We start from the raw sequence: 25,939 nt of genomic DNA, 5'->3' as shown, positions 1-25,939 counted from the left end.
ATATAATACTTATACAAACTTGAATAATCGTTAATCAGACATTCCTACAATCCTTTTATATAATAATTTCATGTACTTACCTCTGATTCATCGTAAGGATTTAACACATTGTGTTATCTGCATTACTTACTTTCGTCTGTTACTCTTAATGGAGCATAGGCCGCCGACCAGCTTTCTCCAACCCACTTTCTTTATTTCATACAAATGCACTTCGGATCCCTTTCATATTGGTTGAAGAACGCTTACTCAGTACATCACTTAATTCCAGCACTTAGTTAAATGCTGGAATGTTCAATAAAATAAACTTCAAACATGTACCCGTCTTATGAAGGATATATAATATGATATAATCTGGAGATCATCCAGAGGCATTGGTAATGACTATTTCGTGCCTGACATGTCTGCACTTCACCGGTCACGACTTCCCATCACAAATTCAAGAACTCACCTCATAGCAACTCACTAGCAAATACACGATTACAGCATTGGTAAAGGATAATTTTGGAGATTGGTTTACTTAGTAGATTGTATTCGTCACAGACTAAACATCATCAAAAGTAAAGACTAACATTATACAAATATCCAATAAAGATGAATATTTAAAATCACTTTAACTCAGTTATTGTGTATAGATTTATATACTAAGTTCTACATCATCATGTTGTGTTAACTCCATCATGCAGAATTCAAAATTGTATCCTAATGGTTATAAGTGAGTTATAGATAACTGAATTACATTCTACCAATGCACAATTAAATCGTCTTTCATTCCTTAGACTAAAAAATAGTAAAGATTTAATCAAGTAAAAATGAATTCAATAGTTCCAATCTAATCCATTAGTCAACTATCTAAAAAATTTGCTTTTATATACTTTTCATTCAAACTCATTATACTACTATGTAAATATTGATCAGTTAATTAACTACTACTTAAAGAGTAGACTTCTAATAGATGATATCAAAATACTCCATTATCAATGAAAAAATTCTACCTTAATTAATGGATAGAAATAAAGATTGAATTGTAACATAAACTAAATCAATATCAAATTATTATTATGTTAAATGATGCAAACATAATTACCGATACATTTTCATGAAAGACAGAAGTGATTTAAAGTCGGAAGTTTCATCTAATACCATATTCGTATGTCACATGTACCTTTATTTTAGGAACTGTTGATGGAGCTAGAATTAAACGTTCATCTCTATGAACGCTAAAGCATCAGTAACTAGATTACTGAGCTGTGTTAGCTATCTGACTTATGGGATATGGTTTTATCTTTTGTGTAAGAAAACATGGAGATCACGTAGAAATGATATCCACAAGTTTTGGAATTAAAAGTTGACTAATGGAGATTTACCTCAAACAAAAATCAAGTTTTTCAAAAGGTAATAATAAGTAAACAGGAGTGCAATTGTCGCTCTTCAAATTTTGGTTTAGATTAGTGACAGATATCACTGTTACCTATGCAGCTACTCAATTGTTGTTGTAAGTTTCTTCTTAAATCGAAATTCCGATTTGGAATCGGTAGATTAGTTTACTTATTCTTCCCCAAATCCATTATTAAAAATTTTCACATTCAAGCTAAACTCCAAAAGTTTTTCTCGTTACAACTCATTTACACCCAGTGATATATAGGAACATATAAGCTCTAAATAAAATATGATTGGAGTTCGGACATATGCTCCAGAAATTAAGAATGTCGACATTTCCAACGATGCCTGATAACGATAAATTTTATTTGTATCGATATCACCTTGTAAGATGTCTCTCATTATGATTAAAATTATTACTTTCAAGAATTAAACTGTTCTCTGTATATAGTTACAACAAATGGCCAACATTACCTATTCCTAGGGCTAGGACAAGGAAAGATCCCTATATGTGTCTTTCAACTTGACGTAGACTACTTTCTTGGGTATTAAAATCACCAGCTACAATTACTGCATCTAACAGTTTCACTCTCTGAAGGAGACGAGGAAACATTCTGTAAATTTCTTCTCCTATATCATTGTGAACTTGGATTTAGTGGAAGTGCTCAAATATAAATGTGAAAGACAAAATAAATATTATCAAGGTAAAATACATTAATTCCGAATGAGCGTATGGGGAAAAGAAGTTGACATTGTATTGTTTTCCATTGGTATTTTCAAAATACTCAACACGGAATATAAACCTTAAAATTCATTCTACATGCTACCAACACAGAAAATAATAATAATATCGTCTTCTACTAATGGAAGTTTTAAGAAAGCTATAATGCCCTAAATTTTGTTCAGGTGTGCTTATGTGCTTGAATAAGTGGTAGTGCTAGGTGCTGAAACTGTCAAGCAGTCACCATGACAACCTAAAGCAAAATGAATCAGAGGCAGTTAGTTTTTATTTTAGAACCTAATAATTTTAACTGAGCTATCACAAAAGTTAATAAAAGTAATAATAATAACAATAATAATTGAAAAGTGAAGCCCATCACAAAAACAAACAGTGACATATTAAATGAAAAGAAAAATATAAGGAGAGACCAGCTCCTTAGAAAAGTAAAAAGTATCGTTTGTGCCAGCAATCATTACGAGTAATTACGAAAAAATGTTAAATTTTGTGTGCGTATGTGAGACAAAACAATAAAATAAACACATCAAAGTAAAATGGAAAACACAATGATCAGAACATAAACAAATTTTCATATAAACAATTCACCACAGTAATTTAGCGTAGACATATGAGTAGTTTGAAAAAAATAAAACACAACTACTCATTAGTAGTGATGTAAGCAGCTGCTAACATGAAACATATTCCTAGATCCCATTTTATTTTTGTCATAGAAAATAGGCGAAATGTATTTTTTTTCTCTAATAAAAAGGAAAGGTTAGAAAATCCCAATTCAAACAACCATAGAAATTATTAATAATAGAAAAGAAAAAAAATCCTATTCTTCCACAACTTCATTTACAGATTAACCAACATGTTCCAAGTAATGAAAGTGGCTAACCACAAACATAACAATAAGATCTGAACAATCATATTGTAATAATACTGGTTACATTAGTAAAGAAATAATTATTAACAAATAATACTAAAAGTAGGTAGACAATTAAAAAAATTTTACCATAACATACATAGATCTATTGATCAATTTGAGTAGTATGAAAAGTATGATAGTAGTATAAAAAGCAATTTATAATAATAAGTGTATACATGAGAAAACTTTTAATAAAGCTCATTTTCTATTCAAAAAAAGAAATAGTATCTTCCAGTACTTACAGTTCACTTTCATTTATTAGTTGTTATGATCATTTTAATATACTGAATCTATCCATGTATCCATGTATCCTTTTAATGTAGTAACTATACGAAGTACCCATCAAATGAATAATAATAATAATAATAATAATAATAATAAGTTTCCCATGAATATAAGTAAAACGATTGATTACTTTATTATTCTAGGTAGAGAAAAAGGAAACAATCTATAGAAAGATGAATGAAATATCAAATTCTCTATTAAATTGCTTAATTAATTGAAAACGCCTATTTTAAGATGTTTCCTAAAAAAAGTGAAAAAAAATTTCTCTTCTGTATACATTTATATATGTAAGTATGTGTGTATGTATGTAAGTATGTGTGCGTGTATGTAAGTGTGTATATATGACAGGGATAGACAGACTGTAAAAGAAACTTAATCCACAAGGATGAAACCAAGAGATAAAGGCAGAAAATGATGTTTTTGTTAAATGTCATTTTACTGAACGTTTAAAATTAGTGATAATAATAATAATAATAATATTATCATTAATAATAATGATATCACTGAAACAAAATGCATTGCCTGTAAATTTTTTAAAAAAAAACATTCCTACAAAACAAATGGATAACAAGGAAAGATAGATTAATACACCTAGTCAAAAAACTACTAAGTTATAAGCGAATATCAAATAATTCAAATGATCTTAACAGTCATTTTTCATTCTAGTTTTATTACTTGACATTGTTTGTTTTTTTCCCTGCTTGTATATCACAGAAATATATTTTGAATAATGAAATGATTGTCAGTTACTCCCTAAAGTCACCATGTTCATCGTCATCATCATCATCATCATAACGAAACCCTGGCGGGAAATAATATTGCATGAATGGCTGTTGGGTTTGTTGAGGCAACTGTCTTTGTACTGTCTCTAAAGATGATTGTGGTACGCGTGAACGTGGTTCTGGAAATTGCGGGGGTACTTGCAAAGTTGACGGTCCAGGTAGTAAATAAGAATGCGGTGTAAGTGAATGTAATAAGGGACATTGAGCTATTAAATGATTTGGATCACGACATCGATAACAACGTCGTCGCATAGGTTCATACGGACATGTGGCAGCTTTATGTGAAGCGTATTGTCCACAATTATAACAGCTAACAAATGAAAAATAATATTTTTTTAAACAAATTGTATATAGTTATAATTCTTTTAACTGTATGAAAAATCCATACGTTCAACAGTGATACATTTAAATTAATAAACCAAAAGAAGTAGTAGTCTACCATTAAACATTTATTCGGATTTCTTAACTACTCTAACATCTTTTCTCACTCTCATTCTATGTTATTCATATTGATTCTGATAATCTTGTAATTTCATTAGGCGTATAAACTCACTCAACTTAACATTTAACGTTAATAATTTTATTTTATTTTACAAACAATTCGTAATTCATGTTATAATTTCAAGCAACATATTCTCACAAGTGACTGACTTCAAGAGATATTTCCTGGAGTTCTATTGAGAAGTACTGACCAGTGGAGTTTAACCAGGTCTGTTGTCAGATAGTAACTCACTGAAAACAATGGTGAATGTGTCGCTTAATTTCGTAGATTAGTTGAATTTATACATTAACACCGTTGGATGCCAGCTCAGTGGTCTAAAGGTTAAGCGTTCGCGCGCTAGACTGATAGGTCCCTGACTCGAATCTCGCGAGGTGGATGAGAACTGTTGAGAAGCCCTACAATGGGACGAAACGGTTGTCCAGTGCTTCCAGGTTTTCTATGAAGGTCTAGCTTCAATTAACTCATGATCTCAACTATTAAAATGTATTTTATCTTAATCCTGATTGTTTTTGCATTTTAAATTGTGATATATAACAGCATAACGTAAAGAAAATTTATTCGAAAGAATATTCATCGTCCATATATCTGTATTTATAATTCACTAGAAATAAATACTAGTATTTTTCTGACATTTTTTTGAGTCCAAACTAATAGACTTTCATTCTGTCGATGGAGAAAATTATTTTGACGGACGTCAATCTGTTCTTGTAACCTTCTACTTGAGGCCCAATATCCGTAAATGAACCAAATCTATACTGTCATAATAATAGAAGTAGTGATTTCTCGTTATCGGTAACAGTGTACGATTCAAGTCGCCATAGTCACTTAACCTGATATGCTTATTTCGAACAGCATAGTTAGTTATATTTTTAAAAAAGTTTGTGGAGTATGCTCAAGATTTCAACTGATCACCAGATATTTCACCAATATAGTTTAAGGGAATTCAAGAGTCGATTCCTTGATCGAATTAACGATTTAATCACAACAAACATGTCATTAATTTTGTAATTCATTAAAGCTATCATAATAAAAAATTTAGTGAAAACTTGTACTAGTAAATCTTGATTTATTTTCATCTGTCTTGATCAGAAATTATTGTTTGTCATAATACTCTTAAATAAGTGAAGTCAATTTTTCTAAGCGTTGCTGCAAACAATAAAGAGAATTCCTGTTCCCAACAGCAGTCCTACTTATCATCACTAACCCAACTGCTTTACAAGATTAAAATTTAAACATTCACATGAAACTACTTAAAATTGATTGATCGCCGGATAGTGACCAATGTAATGTATTTCAAGTCCTTCTTAGTGCTATTGAAATTCTGTGGATCAAGTGACAATTTGATCACTAGTCTAAGAAATGCAACATCATGTGCACTTTATTGAGATGTAATTAGGTTGTCGAAACTATTATTTGTTCCCCACAGATTCTTTTATTGACTTACATATATTGCTCACTAAGACTACGAAGATGATTATCATTAGTAAACTCAAAATCAACAATTATTTCTAAACTAGGCCCTGAGTCGATTTTCTGGACATAAACTAACTCATGAGTTTTCACAATGAGTAAAACTGCCCACATCAAAAGTCACGATGCATTTATTATTGTCAATCAACTCGTGCTCGACATTGTGGAATTAATCAGTAATTAAAAACTTATAAGCAGTTTTTTTCGAAGATAAGCTTCATCACAGACTGACACACTAACTAGGAAATTACTGTATACCAGGTTGTGCTAAAAAGTTGGTTTGTCCGACTTTTGAACTCCACAATAGTATACATACATAACCAGATGATTAATAGAATCGATATCTGAATAACGTCGCTCATGTTGCAAATATTGATAGTTCATAGTCCAATGTCATCTATTAAATAATTCAAACTCAGATAAACTAGATTCATTTAGTATTTTTTGTTTGAATCCTCCCATCGATGTGTTAGGACTGCAACTGGTCAGTCTCTAATTGGAATATGTGCATACTGTGCATATTGCCTTGATATAGCCTTAATTCACAAGCATTGTAAGCAAAGATGACAGTGCCCGAGTGGATAACGTGATGGCGTTTGAAGCGAAAGTTACTGGGTTCGAGTCCCAGAGTGAAAATCAACTCTGAGATGCAGGTACGTCCAGCTGACGAGTCCCAAATAAGACGAAGTGAAGCGCGTCCTCGATTCCACTGCTAGCCACTATCCATCTTTGCTTAAGATGAACTAGCTTTACAGTATGATATCATTTTTCAATAATTCTCTGACCAAAATCATGTCGTGATCTGAACCTACATTTAACATTTCAAACAGAAAAACCATACTAAACAGTTTGTATTCACTGCTTGCATATTTATTAGAATAATGTACTGTTTATTTAAAAGTATTTTATTCACTTTCACAATGCCTTCTTCTTTTCTTGCATGTCTTTAACTACTTGTAAGTAGTCAAAGAATTTACTTGAAATTATTTTGGAAGTTATTGATGGATGTAAGCATTTATTCATCTTACTGTTATATTCCACATACACCTAACTAACACTGATATTTACTGAACTTCAATGTGCATGAGAGTGTTTTGAAGTCTATACATTTCACTATGATCACTTCACGATACGCTGTGAAGATTATTTAATACAATCAACGATGGTTGACATAATATATAAAATATGCAACTCAGTCAGACACAGCTTAACATTTGGACGATGCTGATAATAACCTGTATTGGACTGAATTCATATACTTAGTTTCCAAACGGGGTCAGATGAGAAATGAACACGTTACTGATGATTTAGTTAACTACTGAACTGAATAATTATGTTCTCGGAGAAAATATAGTTTTATTTATTAACTCAGATTCTCCCAGCTAATTGATACAACGGTTCACCTCCTGAAATAATTTTCAACCAATGGACTTTAGACAATATCTTGTCTCTTGGATCTATTGTTATCTGTTTCAGACATAAGTTTACAGTTGATCTATATCAATGTGATATGGTAAGCCAATCAGAAGTAACCGAATGAGAGGGTTACTTAATGATAATCTGAAACGGCTTGAAGGACAAATGCATATCATTGACTAATCGATTAATTTTCTACGAAGTAGAGATGTATGTGTAAAAGTATGTATTTGTGAATACTATTCGGTAGCCCAATATACTTTCTCATCCACTCCCGTGTTCTCGCACTAGTAGTCTGGTGGTGAATTAGCGTGTAGCACGTTGTGTATCAATATCAGATTTCAGACATCGCCCATCATAACACAATGTAAAACTTACTCTTTCAAAATTCAGACCTTACAGTTTACAGTAAACGCAATACCACTCAGTCACTCACATATGATAAAGAATTTACATCAGGCGCGTCAGAATGGTTAAAACAATCATATTTCTATGTCGAAGATTAAGTAAGTCATTATCAATCCTTACTTTCTATCTCTACATTCCATCGTTTATAATTTAAATAGGATTATAGTCTAGATTTTTATTGAGCAACGATAACCACCAAACAGAAAAATAATAACGTCCCAATTCGTTGTGTCACTTAAGAAAAAGTCTTTTTTGGTCCCACAAATTAGTTCACAGTTAACGTATAAAGTGCAACCATTCATAGTTAAATCTTATATTCCCAACTAAACCAGAAGTTTTTCTGCATGAGTGTAGGAAATTTTGTAAAAGGTATCATATGAGAGTAGGATTTATCGAAATCATCCGAATGAATAAAGCTTAAGAAATATCATGAACTGAGCGAGTTTGGAAATATTAAGGATTGTTTTCTAATTCAGTAGCCCCATTGTACTTTTCACGCTACGGAGATCTCACAGACAGATTATTTTTTCAGGTTTTATCACCTTAATACGACTTTTCATTTCTTCAGTCTGTCTTGTTAGGTTGACTTTGCATCATGTGATTGATTGGCTGCATCCATATGGACAGATACTTATGTCTGTTACCCCTAGTAGAGCGTAGGCCGTCGAACAGGATTCACCAACATTCTCTCACATGAACAGAAAAACTGGACCAATATTAATGTATCTGTTAACAGCAGATTGAAATAAATGTCAGGCTTCTAGGAGTTCTCTGCTACTCTTAAAGTTCCCTGATATTCTCCTAAAGTACATCTAAAGTTTCTCAGTTAAACTCGAAAAATGATACACTACCGAAGCTGCATAGCAGAGCTACAAATCCTTTCCATCATTATAGATTATACTATGGAATCCAATATTCCAGTCATTAAGTTCACAAAGGACGGTTTAAAAACAATAACAATTATAATAAAAAATCCCCTAACCACCAGATTTTTTTGGTTTCATTGAGTCGAACTTCACGGAAACGACCAATCTGTGAGTTTAGAGAGCTTCTGTCCATATAAGCAAAAGTTTATCTATATTGAAGAATACTGTAGATCTTTCATGTGCGGACTATGGTTGGAATTACTTAACACTAAGTATCGCTAAACAAAATGTAGGCTTTTGAGGTAAGCCAGAAATGGACTCACTTGGTACTGAGATGTCTGCTGTTCACTATGTAGGGTTTATGGGTTACATTCTAATCGCTTTAATATGCCTGGTTTCCCAAAATATTGAAATCTGGTAATGAAAAGATTGAGGACATCACATCTGGACGAAAGTCAGCGTGTTTCCAGTTTCAGACTATACAATTTCATGTTTACAAAACAGATTGTGTCGCACAACAGAAATGGTCTTTTGCTTAACAGGTAGGTATGACTGTTATCGATTTAAGTAAGAACTTAACTATATACATCTCTTTACTACTAGATTCATGGAAGGGGGAAAAACAAAATCTAGGTTTAAAACCCTGAACGTTATTCGAAATAATCGGTAAAACATTTAGGTCTACAATTACCTCAAACAATCATTAACCTATATTCGATCCTTAAACTTACCGAAATCGTCTTGTTCTGCGTCTTTCAGGTAACCTTTTCATTCTGAATGGCTCTGATCCAATAGGAAATGAGGGTTGACGAACTGCTGCTTCTGACCATGGAATTCGTGATGTTGAAGCAACTTCTCTCATTTCAATTGCTGGTTGAATATTATATCCTTCTAATCCCCTTACACCTGGACGTATTTGAAACCAAACTGGTAAGTTTGGATATAACTGCTCCGCAGAAATTCCATATACGTTAGACTAGAACGAATGTTTTCAGGAAGACAACCAGAATACATTAGGCTATTTTTGTAACGAAATAAAAGGTGGTGAATGGTTTAAAACAAGAAAGCACTGGACATTCGTTTTGTCATACTATGAGACCAAACCACAACGTCATGCAGCCACAATCTTTAATAAAGTCGAACTCACTGAACTCACGATAAAATCCTTGTGGCACTACACTAAGACACACATTTTCATCTTGTTATAACTTGTAGTCTGGATGCTCTGTTAATGTATAACGTGATAATACCGCCATTTAGAGAGCAGTGAATTATCGATCGGACCAATGACACACGAAACCCGTACAAGCAGTCTAGAGTACTTGTTGGTCCCGTTTCCTGCCTAACCCAGTCAGTTAAGTCCAGAACACCGATCACAGCCTCTTCAATATGAATCATTTATTTCAAACATATTGAGTTTATAAACCAAACAGACAGACTACATCATACCATAAAATAGAGAATAACATTTGTACAAGAATTAGCCATATGTGGCTGTGAATAAGGGGATAGTAATTGATAGACAGAACATAACTCGAGAGTGGTAAATCGTATAATAATAGTTCATAGGTCAAAATAAAGTTCATAATAAGAGAGACATGAGTGTGAATAGTTTAGTTATTTAACAATTATACGATAAAAATATATGTATCATATTGGTGCATAAACGGATCCCAAAGTTACCATTCATTATTCTTATCGGGGAATAACACACCTGATGCGAACTCGGATAACAACAGCCTAAAGTTCTAACGCGACGTCCTGAGCAGCGGAATTTACACATGCCAAGAATAGACAAATATCGCTACCGCGTAAAATTTGAAATGGATTGAATTTTAGAATGGATGAATGTAACTGAAAGGAGTCTGTTTCCATAGTTAGAACTCATCTGCAAAGTCTTATTCTTACCTTGAAGGGAATTATCCTGTCGATGAGATTTAAGCCTGCACCACTCAGTGTCATGTTCATTCACATGACTATTGAGCTATGCCTATAACTGTCACTCTCTGTCTCTTGCCTCCAAACATATTAAACATAATGATCCACAATGTCGAGTCATATAGTCGTCTGACGAATTCAGAACTCCATTTATAAAATTCGACTGGCACTAAAAACTGGGTCGCATCACAGTGGTCACTGCCTTGTCATTTTATCAACTCAAAATTATACCTAAATATAATGTAAGCACAAGTGTAAAATTCCACATATAAATTTACTTCTGTAAAACTGTACTAATTTTTCAAGAGACAGCAAAGCAAACTAATAACTGCAGATAAAACTTAACAGAATAAGACTATATTATGAGATGTTTCTTCGAATATTAAGACCCCAACTTCTGATGCCCTGTAAATATCTCTCTTCCATTGCTGTGATCCAGCAATCAGTTCAATAGAAGTTTGAATTCCATTTCTTACCGGGAACAATAGCGATCTATGGTTATCATACGACTTAAATATTCATAGTCATTGTAAAACATCTTTATAAATGGTGTTAGTTTCCAATCCACTTTATAACAAGGACTACAGATGGTTATACTAAAAATTTTGAAAATCGCAGATTGTTACAATATTATTGTATGACTAAATGCAAGTACATCCGTAGGAAAAAAGACTAGGAACTGTGGGCTTAACTAAACGAATTAGAAAGTATACATTTCAGAGATTATAACAGTATTAATAGTTCGACTGTGTGTTACCTACATGGTATCTTTTCTAGTATTTAAAAACTATCAGTACAAATCCTCCAGTAAGCAGTATTAATCTAAATTACATTCAGATGTATCTTTCTCACCAATACAATTGTGCTTAGGAGAATAATTCATTTCAATATTTAAAAGAAATGTCAAATTGCTTCAATTTATTACATTCTGTACGCAGCTGTAAGGTGAATGCAAATAAACAAAATGAAGGCATCCGTGAAACATATAGTTTTTTTTGTATTAAGTCATAACTGTGAATAAAAGAACGACCTTTGCCCAGTTTGGAATTCTATAGTCATTTGTAGCCAAATAACTAAAAGAAGATAGCAGTCAACAGGTCGAACAAGAATAGAGAAAGTCAAGGCACACACCGAATACACCGAAGCAAACAAGAGAGTGAAGTGGATCATTAGAACCGACAAGTAGAAGTACGTGTAGGACCTGACAATGACAGCAGAATGAGCTATATGAGAAGAAAATATGAGACACCTATATAATGATATAATGAAGAAACTAGTAAGCAAAAGTATTGTAAACCAGAGCGATCAGTCAAGGACAAAGAAAACACGCCAATCACTGAGACTGAGGAACAGTGTAATAGACCAAATCATAACACTATGGATAATTGTTGAACAATCAGTTGAACGGGACTCGTCACTATACATTGACTTCGTTGATTATGTCAAAGCATTTGGAAGTTTGGATAGGAGAATTTTGTGGAGCCCTCTGACACTATGAGGTGCTTGAGGAGATCGTCAACATTATTCGGAATTCATTCGACGGACTACATTTCAAAGTCGTGTATGGAAGACAGCCAATAAATGCATTCGAATTGACGACCGGTGTCAGAAAATGCTGCTTACACTCGTATTTCATCCTTCTCTTCCTTCTGGTGATCGACTGGATTATGAAGACCTCGACATCACAGAGGAAGTACGCAATACAATGAGCAGATTGGACACGGCTAAACGATTTGGACTTCGCATATCACCTAGCTCTCCCATCCCATACACACCAACAAATTCAGGTAAAGAAAGTTGGTGCAGAATCAGCATCTGGATCAGTAGGCCTCAACATTCACAAGGGAAGATCAGGATCCCTAAATACAACACAGAGAACACAAACGCAATCACACTTGATGGAGAAGCAGTGGAAGTGGTGGAAAGGTTTTCGTATTTGAACAGCATGATAGATGAACGTGGGAGATTCGATGTGTAATGTGAAGGTTTTGATTTGCAAATCAAGGATAGCATTACTACAATCAATGGATATCTGAAAATCTAAACAACTATCAACCGACATCAAAGTCAGAATCTTCAAATTCAGACTTTAATACTATCCTATTGTGCGGAGTTGAAACGTGAATAACTACTACAACCATCATCAAAAGTGTACAGATATTTATAAACTACTGTCTGCCCTAAACACTCCATATTTGTTGACCGGACAACGTCAGCAACAACTTAACGTATAAGAGAACAAACGAGCTTCTAACTGTAGAGGAAATTAAAAATACGAGTTGGATAGGACACAAATTTCGGAAGTCATCAAACTGCATTGCGAGATAAGCCCTGACAAGCAATACTGAAGGTTGAACGAAAAGATTAAGACCAAATAACACTTTGAATAGAGAATCGGAGGCAGACATCCGAAGGATGAATAGAACTTGGAGACAACTGAAAAAACGAGTTCAGGACAGAGTTAGTTGAAAAATCCTGATAGGTGGCGTATGCTCAATGAGAGGTAACAGGAGTAAGTAAGTGAGTAAGTATAAGTAGGGTTTTTATATTTTTCAAAAATCGACAGTTTCCTGAACTTTTAGTGAAATCTCTCATTTTTCTGTGTTTATTTTAAATGATATTTCAAGTAAACAAAACGTGTCTCGGCTTTCCCTTAATTACTAATGTACTAATTACCATGTATGTGATTACAATTTAGTTTTATTTGTTTGATATCATAGGAATATAGATCTCTACGCTAGTGAGCATCTTTCATTTCATTTTTGAAACAAACCTATATTGTTTAGTGTTTCTTGAACATTTCACGAGGTATCCAATAAACTTATAAAGCACTAAATATTGATCATTGAATCTCTATTAATTATAGGTCAATAATCTATTTTTATCGATTATTGATAATCTGATGATCAGTATATGTGTCATTTGATTTGTAGTAAATATTCAATTAACAAAATTTTGTTACTTATAGATTGATTACTGATAGAATTTTCACTGATTTATTCATTTTTGTTATAAATGTATATTTATAAACCAGCTGGGATAATTTTAAAGCTTATATATAGCTATATTACAATTATCTGCAATATTGTACTATTCAATTTACTTGGTGAAAAAATACTTCCATGTTACGAAAATCTGCTACAATAGTGCCAAAGCCTTCAGTCATACTAAACGATCTTATACGACCTCTATACCATTTTCCTGGACCAATATACGGATCATATTCTTGTGGTATACGCGGTGGCAGCGGTGGAGGTCGTGGCGGAGGTTCCCATTCACGAGAAATGGGTCCATATGAACCAACATATTTTGATCTAAACATTATATCTGAAATCAATGAACAAAAATGTTGCCAATTAAAAAAATATAAAATTAGAAGTGTTTGAATTTCTTTTGTTTAAAAAAATAACTTAATCACCAGTTCTCTTGTATAAAAGCAATGCAACCAGTGCAACACTTGAAAGCACTGCTATTTGGCAATGACAGGATCATGATTGACCAGAGTTCAAGAATTTTGGAGTGAGATAAAACAATGATCCATTGCTTTTTGGTTTTCGACTATAATTCAATAACACAGTACACATAATATTCACTAATTCTGTGTACTAATTCATAACATGAAGATTTATTTTCGCATTGTTTAAATATATAAAATGGAAAACATTTTCTTTCACCGAAATTTTAATTACTAAAGTCCGACAAATGTAGGTTACAGTTTGCACATAACGTTTACAATATCTACCATGCCAACCAACAGGAACTATCACTGATCTTTTTAATTGAATAGTTATTTTTTTTACGTAGTTTTCATTTAGGTTAGAACCCTGAAGATTCAGGAGATTTTGTTTGCTAGTTTCAGAATTAATAATAGTTGAACACAATCACGACCACAGCATTCAGATTTTATGTGAAACACGATGTTAATCAGTTATTGGATCTGAACTTGACATAGCACCAAGTAGTCTAGGATAAAGAGACACTAAAAGTCAGTACCGTCAGTCAGTAATCATTTTAATTCTTCAAGAATGACTCCCTACGTCAGAAATATCCACTAAAACCTTTTATTCGACCTACTAGTGGAAAGCTGAAACCTCCGAAGTCGACTGATTCAGTAATAAGATGTTTGCTATCAATGATAATGGTTGTGGACCAAACTGCATAGTAAATAAATTGAATATATATATCGTTGATCTCCTATAGGTGTTATGCTTATGGTTAGAACTGAAGTTCATGTATCTCATTCCTTGTGAGAGATCTGGTTTTACAATAGTGAAGAGTCCCAAATTACGACGAAACATCCGTTTAGAAGGTTTTTCAGAGTTGAACGATTACTGCGATAACAAGTAAGCTATTAAATCCCTACTGGGAGCTTTAATCCATTTTTCTGATCAGAGAGAGACAAACAGACATAAGCGTAGCATTGAACCAGTATAGAATAGCACATACACAGTGCATTCTTTCAGTTTACCCTAAAAAGGTTTGGGACTAAAAATGATAATCCATAAGAATAGAAAAATACTAAGATAAATGGGTAATATTCGAATAGCAGAAACATTTAAAGGATGATATCCGAAAGAAATGAATACACTTGACTAACTGCGAAGTGAAAACACAAAGACCAGTACAAACGAGAATTTAATAACTCTCCAAAAACACATCCCCAAAACAAGTATTCACAATCAGTAGTCTAAAATCATCTTGTCATTAAACCAAGCCCTCACTTATATATTGGTTTTCCACACCCTTGCTTATTACTTACTTACTTAGGCCTGTTACGCCTCGTCGACAAGCATAGGCCACCAACCAGCATTCTCTATCCAACCCTGTCCTGGGCAATCCTTCCCAGTTCATTCCATTTATTATTCATCCTTTTCATATCTGCTTCTATTTCCTGGCGTAATGTGTGCTTTGGCCTTCCTCTTTTCCTCTTCCCTTCACCATTCCAAGTTAGCGATTGCCTCGTGATGCAGTTTGGTGATTTCCTTAATGAATGTCCTATCCACTTCCAACGTGTTTTCCCAATTTCCCCTTCAGCTGGAAGCTGGTTTGTCCTCTCACATAAAACGCTTTTGCTGATACTGCCCGACCAGTGAATGTTGAGTTCTTTGCGTAAACAACTGTTTATAAATACTTGTAACTTCTTTAATATGTATGTAGTAGTTCTCCACGTCTGAGCTCCGTACAGTAGGACTGTCTTGACGTTCGTATTGAAGATTCTCACTTTGGAATTAGTTGACAGTTGTTTGGAGTTTCATATGTTCTTCAATTGTAGGAATGCGGCGCTTGCTTTGCTAATCCTCACCTTTACGTCTGCCTCAGATCCTCCTTGTTTATCAATGACGCTTCCAAGGTACGTGAATATTTCCACCTCTTCCAGAGTTTCGCCACCAAGTGTGATTGGGTCGGTGTTCTCCGTATTGTATTTGAGAATCTTCCTTATTCCTTTGTGTATGTTGAGGCCTATTGATGCAGAGACTGCTGCTACATTAGTTGTCTTCGTCTGTATTTGTTCATGTGTATGAGATAGGAGGGCTAGATCATCTGCGAAGTCCAAATCGTCTAATTGGTTCCGAGATGTCCATTGTATTCCGAGCTTCCCCTCAGATGTTGAGGTCTTCATAATCTAGTCAATCACCAGAAGAAAGAGGAAGGGGGAGAGTAGATAGCCTTGTCTGACTCCGGTCCTTACTGGAAATGCATCTGTCAGCTGTCCTCCATGCACGACTCTGCACGGTAGTCCATCGTATGAGTTCTGGATAATGTTGACAATCTTCTCTGGAACTCCATAGTGTCGAAGAAGTTTCCATAATGTTGTCCAGTCCAAACTGTCAAACGCCTTCTAATAGTCGATGAAGTTGATGTAAAGTGATGAGTTCCACTCAACTGATTGTTCAATGGTCATCCGTAGTGTCGCAATTCCGTCTGTGCACGACCGGTCCTTGCGGAATCCAGCCATTCGATCTCGACGTTGGGCGTCTACTGCGTCTTAAATCCGTTTCAGTTATACTCTATTAAAAACTTTTCCTGGGACAGAAAACAGTGTGATGCCTCTGTAATTCCCACATTTGCTCAGATCTCCTTTATTTGATATGTTCATAATCGTACAGAAAAACTGTCTTGACGTTCGTATTGAAGTTTCTCTGTAGTTCTCACATTTGCTCAGATCTCCTTTATTTGGTATGCTGATTAGCTGTCCTTCTTCACAGTCCATCGACAACTGTTCTTCCTCCCAAATCTGTTTCAATAAAAGGTGTAGCATTTTTGCAGTTACTTCAATGTTTAACTTCAGTGCTGCAACTGGTATATTGTTGAATCATGCTTCCCTCCCAATCTTGATTTGTCTGATAGCCATCTTGACTTCTTCGATCGTTGGCGGAGTGACAGATAAAGGAAGATATGTAGATGCTGCTTTGATGTCCGGTGGATTCAATAATGCAGGTCTATTCAGCAGTTCGTCGAAGTATCCTACTCATGTTTTCCTCTGTTCTTGAAGTTCCGTGATTGTCTTCCCTTCTTGTCCTTGAATGGTCTCTCTGGTTTACAATATTCCCCTGCTAGTTTCTTTGTTGTATCATATAGTTGTTTCAAATTTCCTTCTCTTCAAGCTTTTTCTGCTGTCCTTGATAGCTCTTCCACGTATTTCTGCTTGTCAGTTCTAATGATCCACTTCACTCGCTTGTTTGCTCCCGTGTATTCAGCTCGCACCTTGAATTCATCTGATGTTGTTCGGTTGTTGTTAATTGCTGTCTTCCTGTTCATCATTTCTTAATCTTGTCTAGAGTTTCCATAGAGATCCATTCCACATGATGATACTTCTTGCGACTCGGGACCACCTAACACGTTGAAGTGAATGCTTCTTTGTTACCTTTCCAGTTGTGCCCCATAGTAGTTTCTTCTTTCTGTAGATCCAGCAAGTCTTGAAACCTGTTGTTGAGAGTTATTTTGAATTGGTTGAGTTTGTTGGTATCTAGATGAAAGACTGTATTGAAACTTTGTAATGCTGTTTCCTCAGTTGTCCAGTGTTTCTCCAGCTTCAGTCCCATCTTGGCCACAACCAAAAGGTGATCTGAAGCTATGTCAGATCGTTTCCTGATTCTCACATTCGTGATTGTCCTTCTGAAATTTTGGTGATAGAAATATGATCTATCTGGTTCTCCATGGTGTCTTCCGGTGAGATCCATATAACTTTGTGTATGCGTTTGTGTTGGAATATTGTACCTCCAATAACCAATTTGTTGAGTGCACCTACATTTTCGAATCTCTCCCCATTTTAGTTTCTCTCTCCCAGTCCATGTTGTCCTATGATATCTTCATATCCTGTGTTGTCCATTCTGACTTCAGCGTTTAGATCAGTCATCAGAATGGTCAGGTCCTTTCTTGAACAATTCACCATGATTCATTGTAGCTTCTCATAGAACTGATCCTTATTGTCGTTGTTGCTGTGATTTGTGAGTGCATAACATTGGATAACATTCATTGTGATTCCCTCCTTCTTTGTTTTGAATGATGCAATGATTATCCTGGATCCGTGAGATTCCCATTCCGCAAGTGCGTTTCGTACTTCGCTGGATAGCATTCGAGCAACTCCCTGAGTGTGTGGAGCATTTTCCTCTTCGTGACCGGAGTACAGCAGCATCTCTCTTGTACCTAGCCTTTGGTGTCCAGCTTGGATCCGATGGCTTTTGCTGTTTCTGAGAATCGTCAATTTGTATCTCCTCATTTCTGTTGCTATTTGACTGGCACTCTTGTTCTCCTACATTGTACGGACGTTCCATGTACCTATAAAAATTGTTGCTCGGGTTGTTAGAAGGGTCATCGCCCTCGTGACGTTCGAGGCGTCATAATTCTTCGTTTAAATCTCGGGTCAGAGTTAAAATGATTTAATTCGTTTAATCTGGTTGGCGTATGTTTGGCAAGACAATTTTCTACGGGATTGGATTTCCGACCCCATGCCCAACCCTCCTCTTTTACCCGGGCTTTGGACCGGCCGTAACTCTAGAAGAGCTACAGCCTAAGTTTATGATACACAGCGTTACTGTAAAGCATTTATGACGTTCACGCTGGATAATACAAAGAATAAAATTGTCACACTGGACGAATGTTCGCATCTCCCATACTGATTGGATTTCACACTTTGTCGACACAAAGTATATTGTCCTAAAATAACGCTATATTTGGAAATATGACTTCAATATCGTACTGACGGAGAACATAAAATCGATATCAAAATACCACATTTGGAATATGCAATAATATAAAATGTTGCACTGAGTTGGAGGAAACGTGAACTCTTCATCTTATCTCGACTTATTGATAACTAATATTTCTTTGAGAATCTACAAATAAATTGGATGTTTCTTTATTGTATCAGTCTGCCTTACTTTGTATTTACTCCTTAGTTGCACCTTCCATCCACTATGTCTGTATACATCCATGCTTTGGTAAACGTAAATTACGATCCAACAAATTCGGTATAGATTTACAATATCATCTATTATCTTAACCTTCTTACCTAGAAGACAAACCAACTACTACAAAAACCTTAATGTAAACCAGGGTGTTTATGTATCAAACTTTATAGAAGACTAAAAACAATAACATTTGGGGAAAAAAAAGATTTTGAAATTTAATTGAAGAAATGCATTTGATCAACTATGAAATTTTTTTGTAAAAGAAATCAATCTGCATATTACTGTATGGATTTACTGTATTTACACATCGTCCAAATTACAAGTTTTAGCTTGATTCACTAATTCATGTGATATATTTTCATATTCCTAAATTCCTGTTTAATTAATTATAAACTAGTTACTCAGCTTAGTTATTCACTAGAGAGAGATTATGTAATTAATGATACATTGTGTGGTTGAATATAAAACAAGATTTTTTTTTTAATTTACGGACTGGTGGTTTGATAATGGATTGATTTTAAGTGAGTAATAGCTATATTAAAAAATTCATTTTTATAAGCGAAATTCATGGGCAAAGATGTAAGGAAATTCTCTTCAAATAATTGCATTTTGACTGATCTTCGATATCTATGTAATTTTTCAAACTCAAGGTGGATTCACAGTTTTCAATGTAAAATTGTATAATGTGTAGATAATTTATTTCTAGTTAGCGTTTTTTTAGCGAGTTGATTTTCTACGGGATGGGGTCGCTATCCCCATGCCCAACCCTCCTCCTTTACCCGGGCTTGGGACCGGCAGTAACTCCTGGTGATCGACTGGATCATGAAGACGTCAACATCTGGAGGAATGCACGGGATACAGTGGATAGGCAAGATGCAGCTTGACGACTTAGACTTCACAAATGATCTGGCTCTTCTGTCACACAGGCAACAACAAATGCAGGAGAAAACGACCAGTGTAGCAGTAGCCTCAGCAGCAGTAGGTCTCAATAAAAACAAAGGGAAAAGCAAGACTCTCCGACCCAATACAGTATGCACCAATCAAATTGCACTTGAAGGAGAAGCTTTGGAGGATGTGGAAACCTTTACATATCTGGGTAGCATCATTGATGAACACGGTGGATCAGATGCAGATGTGAGGGCGAGGATCGGCAAAGCAAGAGCAGCATACTTACAACTGAAAAACATCTGGAACTCAGAACAATTGTCAACCAACACCAAGGTTAGAATTTTCAATACAAATGTCAAGACAGTTCTTCTGTATGGGGCGGAGACGTGGAGAACTACGAAAGCCATTATCCAGAAGATACAGGTGTTTAATAACAGCTGTCTACGTAAGATACTTCGGATCCGATGGCCAGACACTATCAGCAACAAGTTACTGTGGGAGACAACAAACCAGATTCCAGCGGAGGAAGAAATCAGGAGGAAGCGCTGGAAGTGGATTGGGCACATTTTGAGGAAATCACCCAATTGTGTCACAAGACAAGCCCTCACATGGAATCCTGAAGGTCAAAGGAGAAGAGGAAGACCAAAGAACACATTATGCCGAGAAATAGAGACAGACATGAGAAGAATGAACAAGAACTGGATAGAACTAGAAAAGAAGGCCCATGACAGAGTGGGTTGGAGAAAGCTGGTCGGCGGCCTATGCTCCATTGGGAGTAACAGGCGAAAGTAAGTAAGTAAGTAGGTAAGTAGATAATTTATTGCAGTTAGCGTAATGCACATATAATGCAGTCTATTATGTATTTGCATGATTTGGTTTTTGGAAGACTTCCTTAAATATTCTTTATTTCGAGTCACATGTACTGGAAATACCATGAATAGTATCGTAGTAGAGGTTTAATATAACGTAGAAACTTAAAAATCATTTGTCTCAGTTATAAAATATAATGAATAATACATTATAATTTGATTTGATAAGAGATACAATGTACAAGGTAATCGATTGCTTACACTAGACCATAATGCTGCACGAGAGAGGGATAGAGATACACAATTCACATGATATACAAGCCATAATAGATAATCAGGCAATAATTCAAAATAGGTATGCTTTTACAATTACAAGCATTTCACACTGTGAAATCACTTATTGAAATCTGAATGGAATTACTGTGAAATCAATTTCAAAATAAAAATTTAGGCTATAAATTATAAAGTGAACCTGTTCCTTTTCCTTCATTTACCAATCATAGCTTATGATAAGGATTGGTTCGATATACCTCCGCCATAACTATTTCAGGAAAAAAGAACATTCTGATATAAAACCTGTATTCATGAATAAAACCGGCGAGACTATAATTTATGAACGAGCCAATTAGAAGTGTTTGAGGTAGTTCAAGACCATGGGGCTAATTTCAGTACCTGATGCTCACATACGATCGGTTCATAGCGGATTTTAGAGAAGACATAATAATTGAGAGGCTAAAATGAATGAGACTACCAAGAAGTTCCTTTATTTGCGGTTTTGGCAATCAAATGGCTTGTGGACATTGTTTAGACTACCGTAATGATGTTGTCTTTCGATATAATATATATGCTAGAAGAGGAACTTTTTTCGCTCGATCGAGATTGAGACTAAGGTAAATTATGATAATTGTTGCGAACTGAATAAAAAATTTGCCAGTAGCATTGGCTGCAATATTTGCAGATGTTACTGAAGCTTCGGCTGTTCAGTGGTATACGTATTGTAGTGATATATGTTTATTGAAAGTGATAAGCTTGCACGAGTCGTTTGAGGGAGTCGGTAGAATCGTTGAACTAGACGAAACAGTTGTCAGAAAACAAAAATTCAACAGACAAGGTAGTGTTAAAGAAGACTGGGTAAGTAGCACTCCCATAAATATACCTCACAGGTACTTGAAATATTTGATAGTTATCTCAAAAGGGACACTTCTAATGGGTTAGAAACAGACAGGCTACAACGATAATGCCAATTATACAGAATATGTAACTCCGCCTGTTGCCCCACCGGAGGCTACTGCTGGTTCCAAGCCTGTATAAAGGAGGAGGGTTGGGCATGGGGTCGGAAACCCCATCCCGTAGAAAACCAACTCGCTAAAAAACGCTAACCAGGAAAATTTTTCCAAACCATTTAAACTCTGTCCTGAGAGTCAGAATGTCTTCATTTGGAAGAGTTATGACGCCTAATGGTGAAGGCCGAGTCCCTTCGGAAGCCACAAGGCCGATGTCCCTTCTGACAACCAGAGCAACAATTTTTATAGGTACATGGAACGTCCGGACAATGTGGGAGACCGGAAGAGTCTTCAAATTGCTGCAGAAATGAGGAACTACAACCTGGGGGTGCTTGAGATCAGTGAAACACATTTGACGCAGGTTGTTATACTCCGGTCATGAAGAAGGAAATGCCCCACATACACAAGGAGTTGCCCTGATGCTGTCCGAACAAGCATAAAATGCACTTATAAAATGGGAATCTCAGGGACCAAGGATCATCAAAGCCACCTTCAAAACAAAGAAAGAGGGCATTGAAATGAACGTCATCCAATCCTATGCACCTATCAACGACTATAATGAAGTTTAGTTTACAACTCAGTGTTCGAGACGAAATATAGTGGATTCGAGTTCAGTATGAATATCAACATTGGGATGCGACTGACGCGTATCAACTAAGACGACGCGCGTGTTTTGAATTCCACTATTAGTCACAATCCAACTTTCTAAGACTCGTAACTAAGACTATTCAGAATGTATATATCACAATTGCAACTGATCAAATGTTATATGATAACTTATTTGTAAGGATTTGTATCCCTTTTGTTACTTCTAATCCAAATGATAAGAAATAATACGAATATGTTATTTAAATATGCTTTTCTTTTGTTTCTAACCAAAATAATATTAAGTGAAAATGAACGTGAACGTATTATTGTAACTACAACTAGTCTGTGTTTGTAACCTAGTCTAATTGCATCAAAAATCCAGGATGTATCTAGACCTTTAAAATAATAATCTTAGACTAATAACCTTTCAAACTTATAATTAAGCTAGAAAAATAGTCATAGACAATCACGTTAAATAATTTCCAGCTTAAACAAATAGAGTTAGATTCTTGACCAATTAAATCTATGTCCAAAATCCATGCTACTAAGTTGGTGGGTATTTTCGATTTCGTTTTTGTCACAGGACGATTGCAAATCAAATGTAGATTGAAGAGATTTCAAGGTTAGCGGTAGAAGGGTCATTGCGCATACTTAAAAGCTTCTTTCGAAGAATTTAGCACTACACCTAGTCCCATGGTTTCTTTTTATTAGCTTCAGGTTTTATAAAGAAAGAATGATAAGCTGAATTTTACTTTCTAAATAACACACCTATATAGCTGTGAGTCATTCTAGTAGAAAGCGAATTATCCAGCTAGATAACATAATTCAAACCAAAATACTACTTCAAATATAGCAATTATTCCGTTTGAACGTTTAAGGAAATTCGTTGTCATACTGTCATTTGATAACATTTACAAATTACTAGAGGGTATGAATTCAGTGAACATAAAAGTAGGAAGAGGAACTTTTTTACCAGTAGGATATTTTGTTTCCTGGTTTACCACCTTGTTTATGAAAACTGGTGACATGATAGTTATACTGAGCACAAACTCCATAATGAATCTAAATACACTTAGCGCCGCTGAAACTAAGTGGAAACGATGAACAAATAAAAGCACCAGAATTCAAATGTCATCAATCAAATTGGTGTATTTCGGAGGATACCCGAAGTGAGATACTAAGGATTCATCTGAAGTTAGATTATTAAAATACTGTTCAACATGAGTTCATGATAGTTTAGATGAACCAACTAGGTTTGGTGAACAATCAAGAAAACAGTAAATTCATTACAGATAATACATCTGGAGAAACAGGTAAAGTGCAAGCTTTCCACATTCAGTCTACAGTGGAACAAATGGTCACATTTTGTTAAGTTTTATAACAACTGAAAATTAGGTGAGTCATAAGTATAAGGATAATAATAATAAAAACTAATTACAAATTTTATATAGTTGAGATCGTGAGTCAATTGAAGCTAGAACACCATGGAAAACCTAGAAGCACTGGACGGCTGTTTCGTCCTATTGTGAGTCTCCTCAGCAGTGCGCATCCACGATCTCGCCTCGTGAGATTTGAACCCAGGACCTATCAGTCTCGCGCGCAAGCACTTAACCGATATACCACTGAGCCGGCATCCAACGGTGTTAATGTCTAAACTTCAACCAATCACTGCTGAGGAGTCCCACAATTGTACGAAACGGCCGTGCAGTGCTTCCCAGGTTTTCCCATGGTGGTCTAGCTTTCAATTTGACTCATGATCTTTACACCCCATATAAATCACTAAAATCTCCACAAAATCCCCTTCTACTAATTACAAATGTTAATTATTCTTGGATATAAAGTAGCATATATACAAACAGCAAAAGTAAGAAAAGGTAACAGACAACACGATAATGGATATGCTTGTACGTTATAAAATGTGCACATAGTAAGTGATTATTACATATTCAACAAGTGACTTAACGAATGAGCTTTCTATCGATGTGATATGACTGATATCGGAATCTAATTGGTTTCACCAGTATACATAAATGATACAAAAGTACTGCAAGTTTAATATTTTATGAAAAGATTTATGCTTCTTGAAAATGATACATTTAGCAATGAACTGATTGCGTTTCAACTGGTACATTGTTATAAGGTTTCAACCAAGTTCATTAAATTGATGAATTCAGGTTAGGACTCAATATGCATTCTGATTTCCACTTCTAGACAATTACCCGCCGTTATAGTCTTTATTGTTATTGTAAAATACTAATTTTAATAATCTTTGGTGTATCTCACCACTCTAATATAGGCAGCAAACACTGACTTGTTTAATTGTCTTTTTCTGATTTTTACTACTTTCGTTAACAACAAGAAAATAATAGACCAGACATAAACTGTTTTTTTTCTTATAGTCTATGTATGACTGTGTTCCAGATATTAAAGGATTCATTTTATCTAGGGTTGGAAAAAGTAAGATAAATGTAATATTTTCACCTACAACTAAGGGGATTGTAGAATACATCATTAATTTAGTAAAGGAACTTGTACAGATTACCTAGACTTTGTAGTTTTCACTAAGGAATATCGTCAACAGGAGAACCAGAGTGCACAGTACAACTATTTTACTCGGTGAAGGCTACACTATTTCAACAGTTATTCACAAAACTATCTGGGACCGAATCTACGACCTAGAAGCTTTACGACAGCCTAATTACTTATGGATCACTGTGTTGAACTAAGAAGAAAAAAGCTATCTGGTGCTATGAAGCTTCAAATGACTTCAACCCACGATAAAAAAAATCTAACTTTACACTGAACTAACAGTTGCCTTAATAATAATCAAGTGTTTCCTATTACATTCTCTAAGTTCTATTCACACGTCAGAAATGGTGCAGTTCAACCAAATTGGAAGTGAAGCTGGTGACAGCTGATGGCATTGATTGACTGTCAGGGTACATCGAAAATTCACCAGAGTTCGAGATGTAAACCACGGGATTCCGATTCAGTGATCTAGAAGTAAAGTGTTCGCAGAGAAACTTAAAGATCCTGCTTTCAACCTTTAACTGGGTTGTGTGAGTACTGGTCAACAATTATAGTTATGTCTTTTATCGTTTATAAATCCCAATCTTATTAACTACAAACTAATCATTCAGTTTTGAACTGAAAATCTTTCATTCATCCACCTACTGTTATTCATTAGTGATCGTGCAATGTATTCTTGTGTTTTTATGGATATAATCATGTAAGTTATGAATGGAAATAATCAAATTGTTGGTAAATACT

General features: G+C 35.0%; 1 protein-coding gene across 1 annotated transcript; it reads right to left on the bottom strand.

Annotated features, from left to right (window-relative positions):
- Positions 1 to 686: 686 nt before the first annotated feature.
- Positions 687 to 25,898, bottom strand: Smp_158160 (putative rna-binding protein lin-28; the record flags this gene model as incomplete). Its single annotated transcript, XM_018798136.1, has 5 exons — positions 687 to 777; positions 4,110 to 4,400; positions 9,484 to 9,728; positions 13,794 to 14,017; positions 25,844 to 25,898. The coding sequence occupies 5 exons, from the start codon at positions 25,896 to 25,898 to the stop codon at positions 687 to 689; spliced, it is 906 nt and encodes a 301-aa protein (XP_018653108.1).
- Positions 25,899 to 25,939: the final 41 nt, after the last annotated feature.

This window comes from Schistosoma mansoni, chromosome 6 (assembly GCF_000237925.1).
Source record: "Schistosoma mansoni strain Puerto Rico chromosome 6, complete genome".
NCBI classification, from domain to species: Eukaryota; Metazoa; Platyhelminthes; class Trematoda; order Strigeidida; family Schistosomatidae; genus Schistosoma; species Schistosoma mansoni.
The sequence above is the reverse complement of the archived record's forward strand: the minus strand, read 5'-3'. Positions and strand labels throughout refer to the sequence as shown.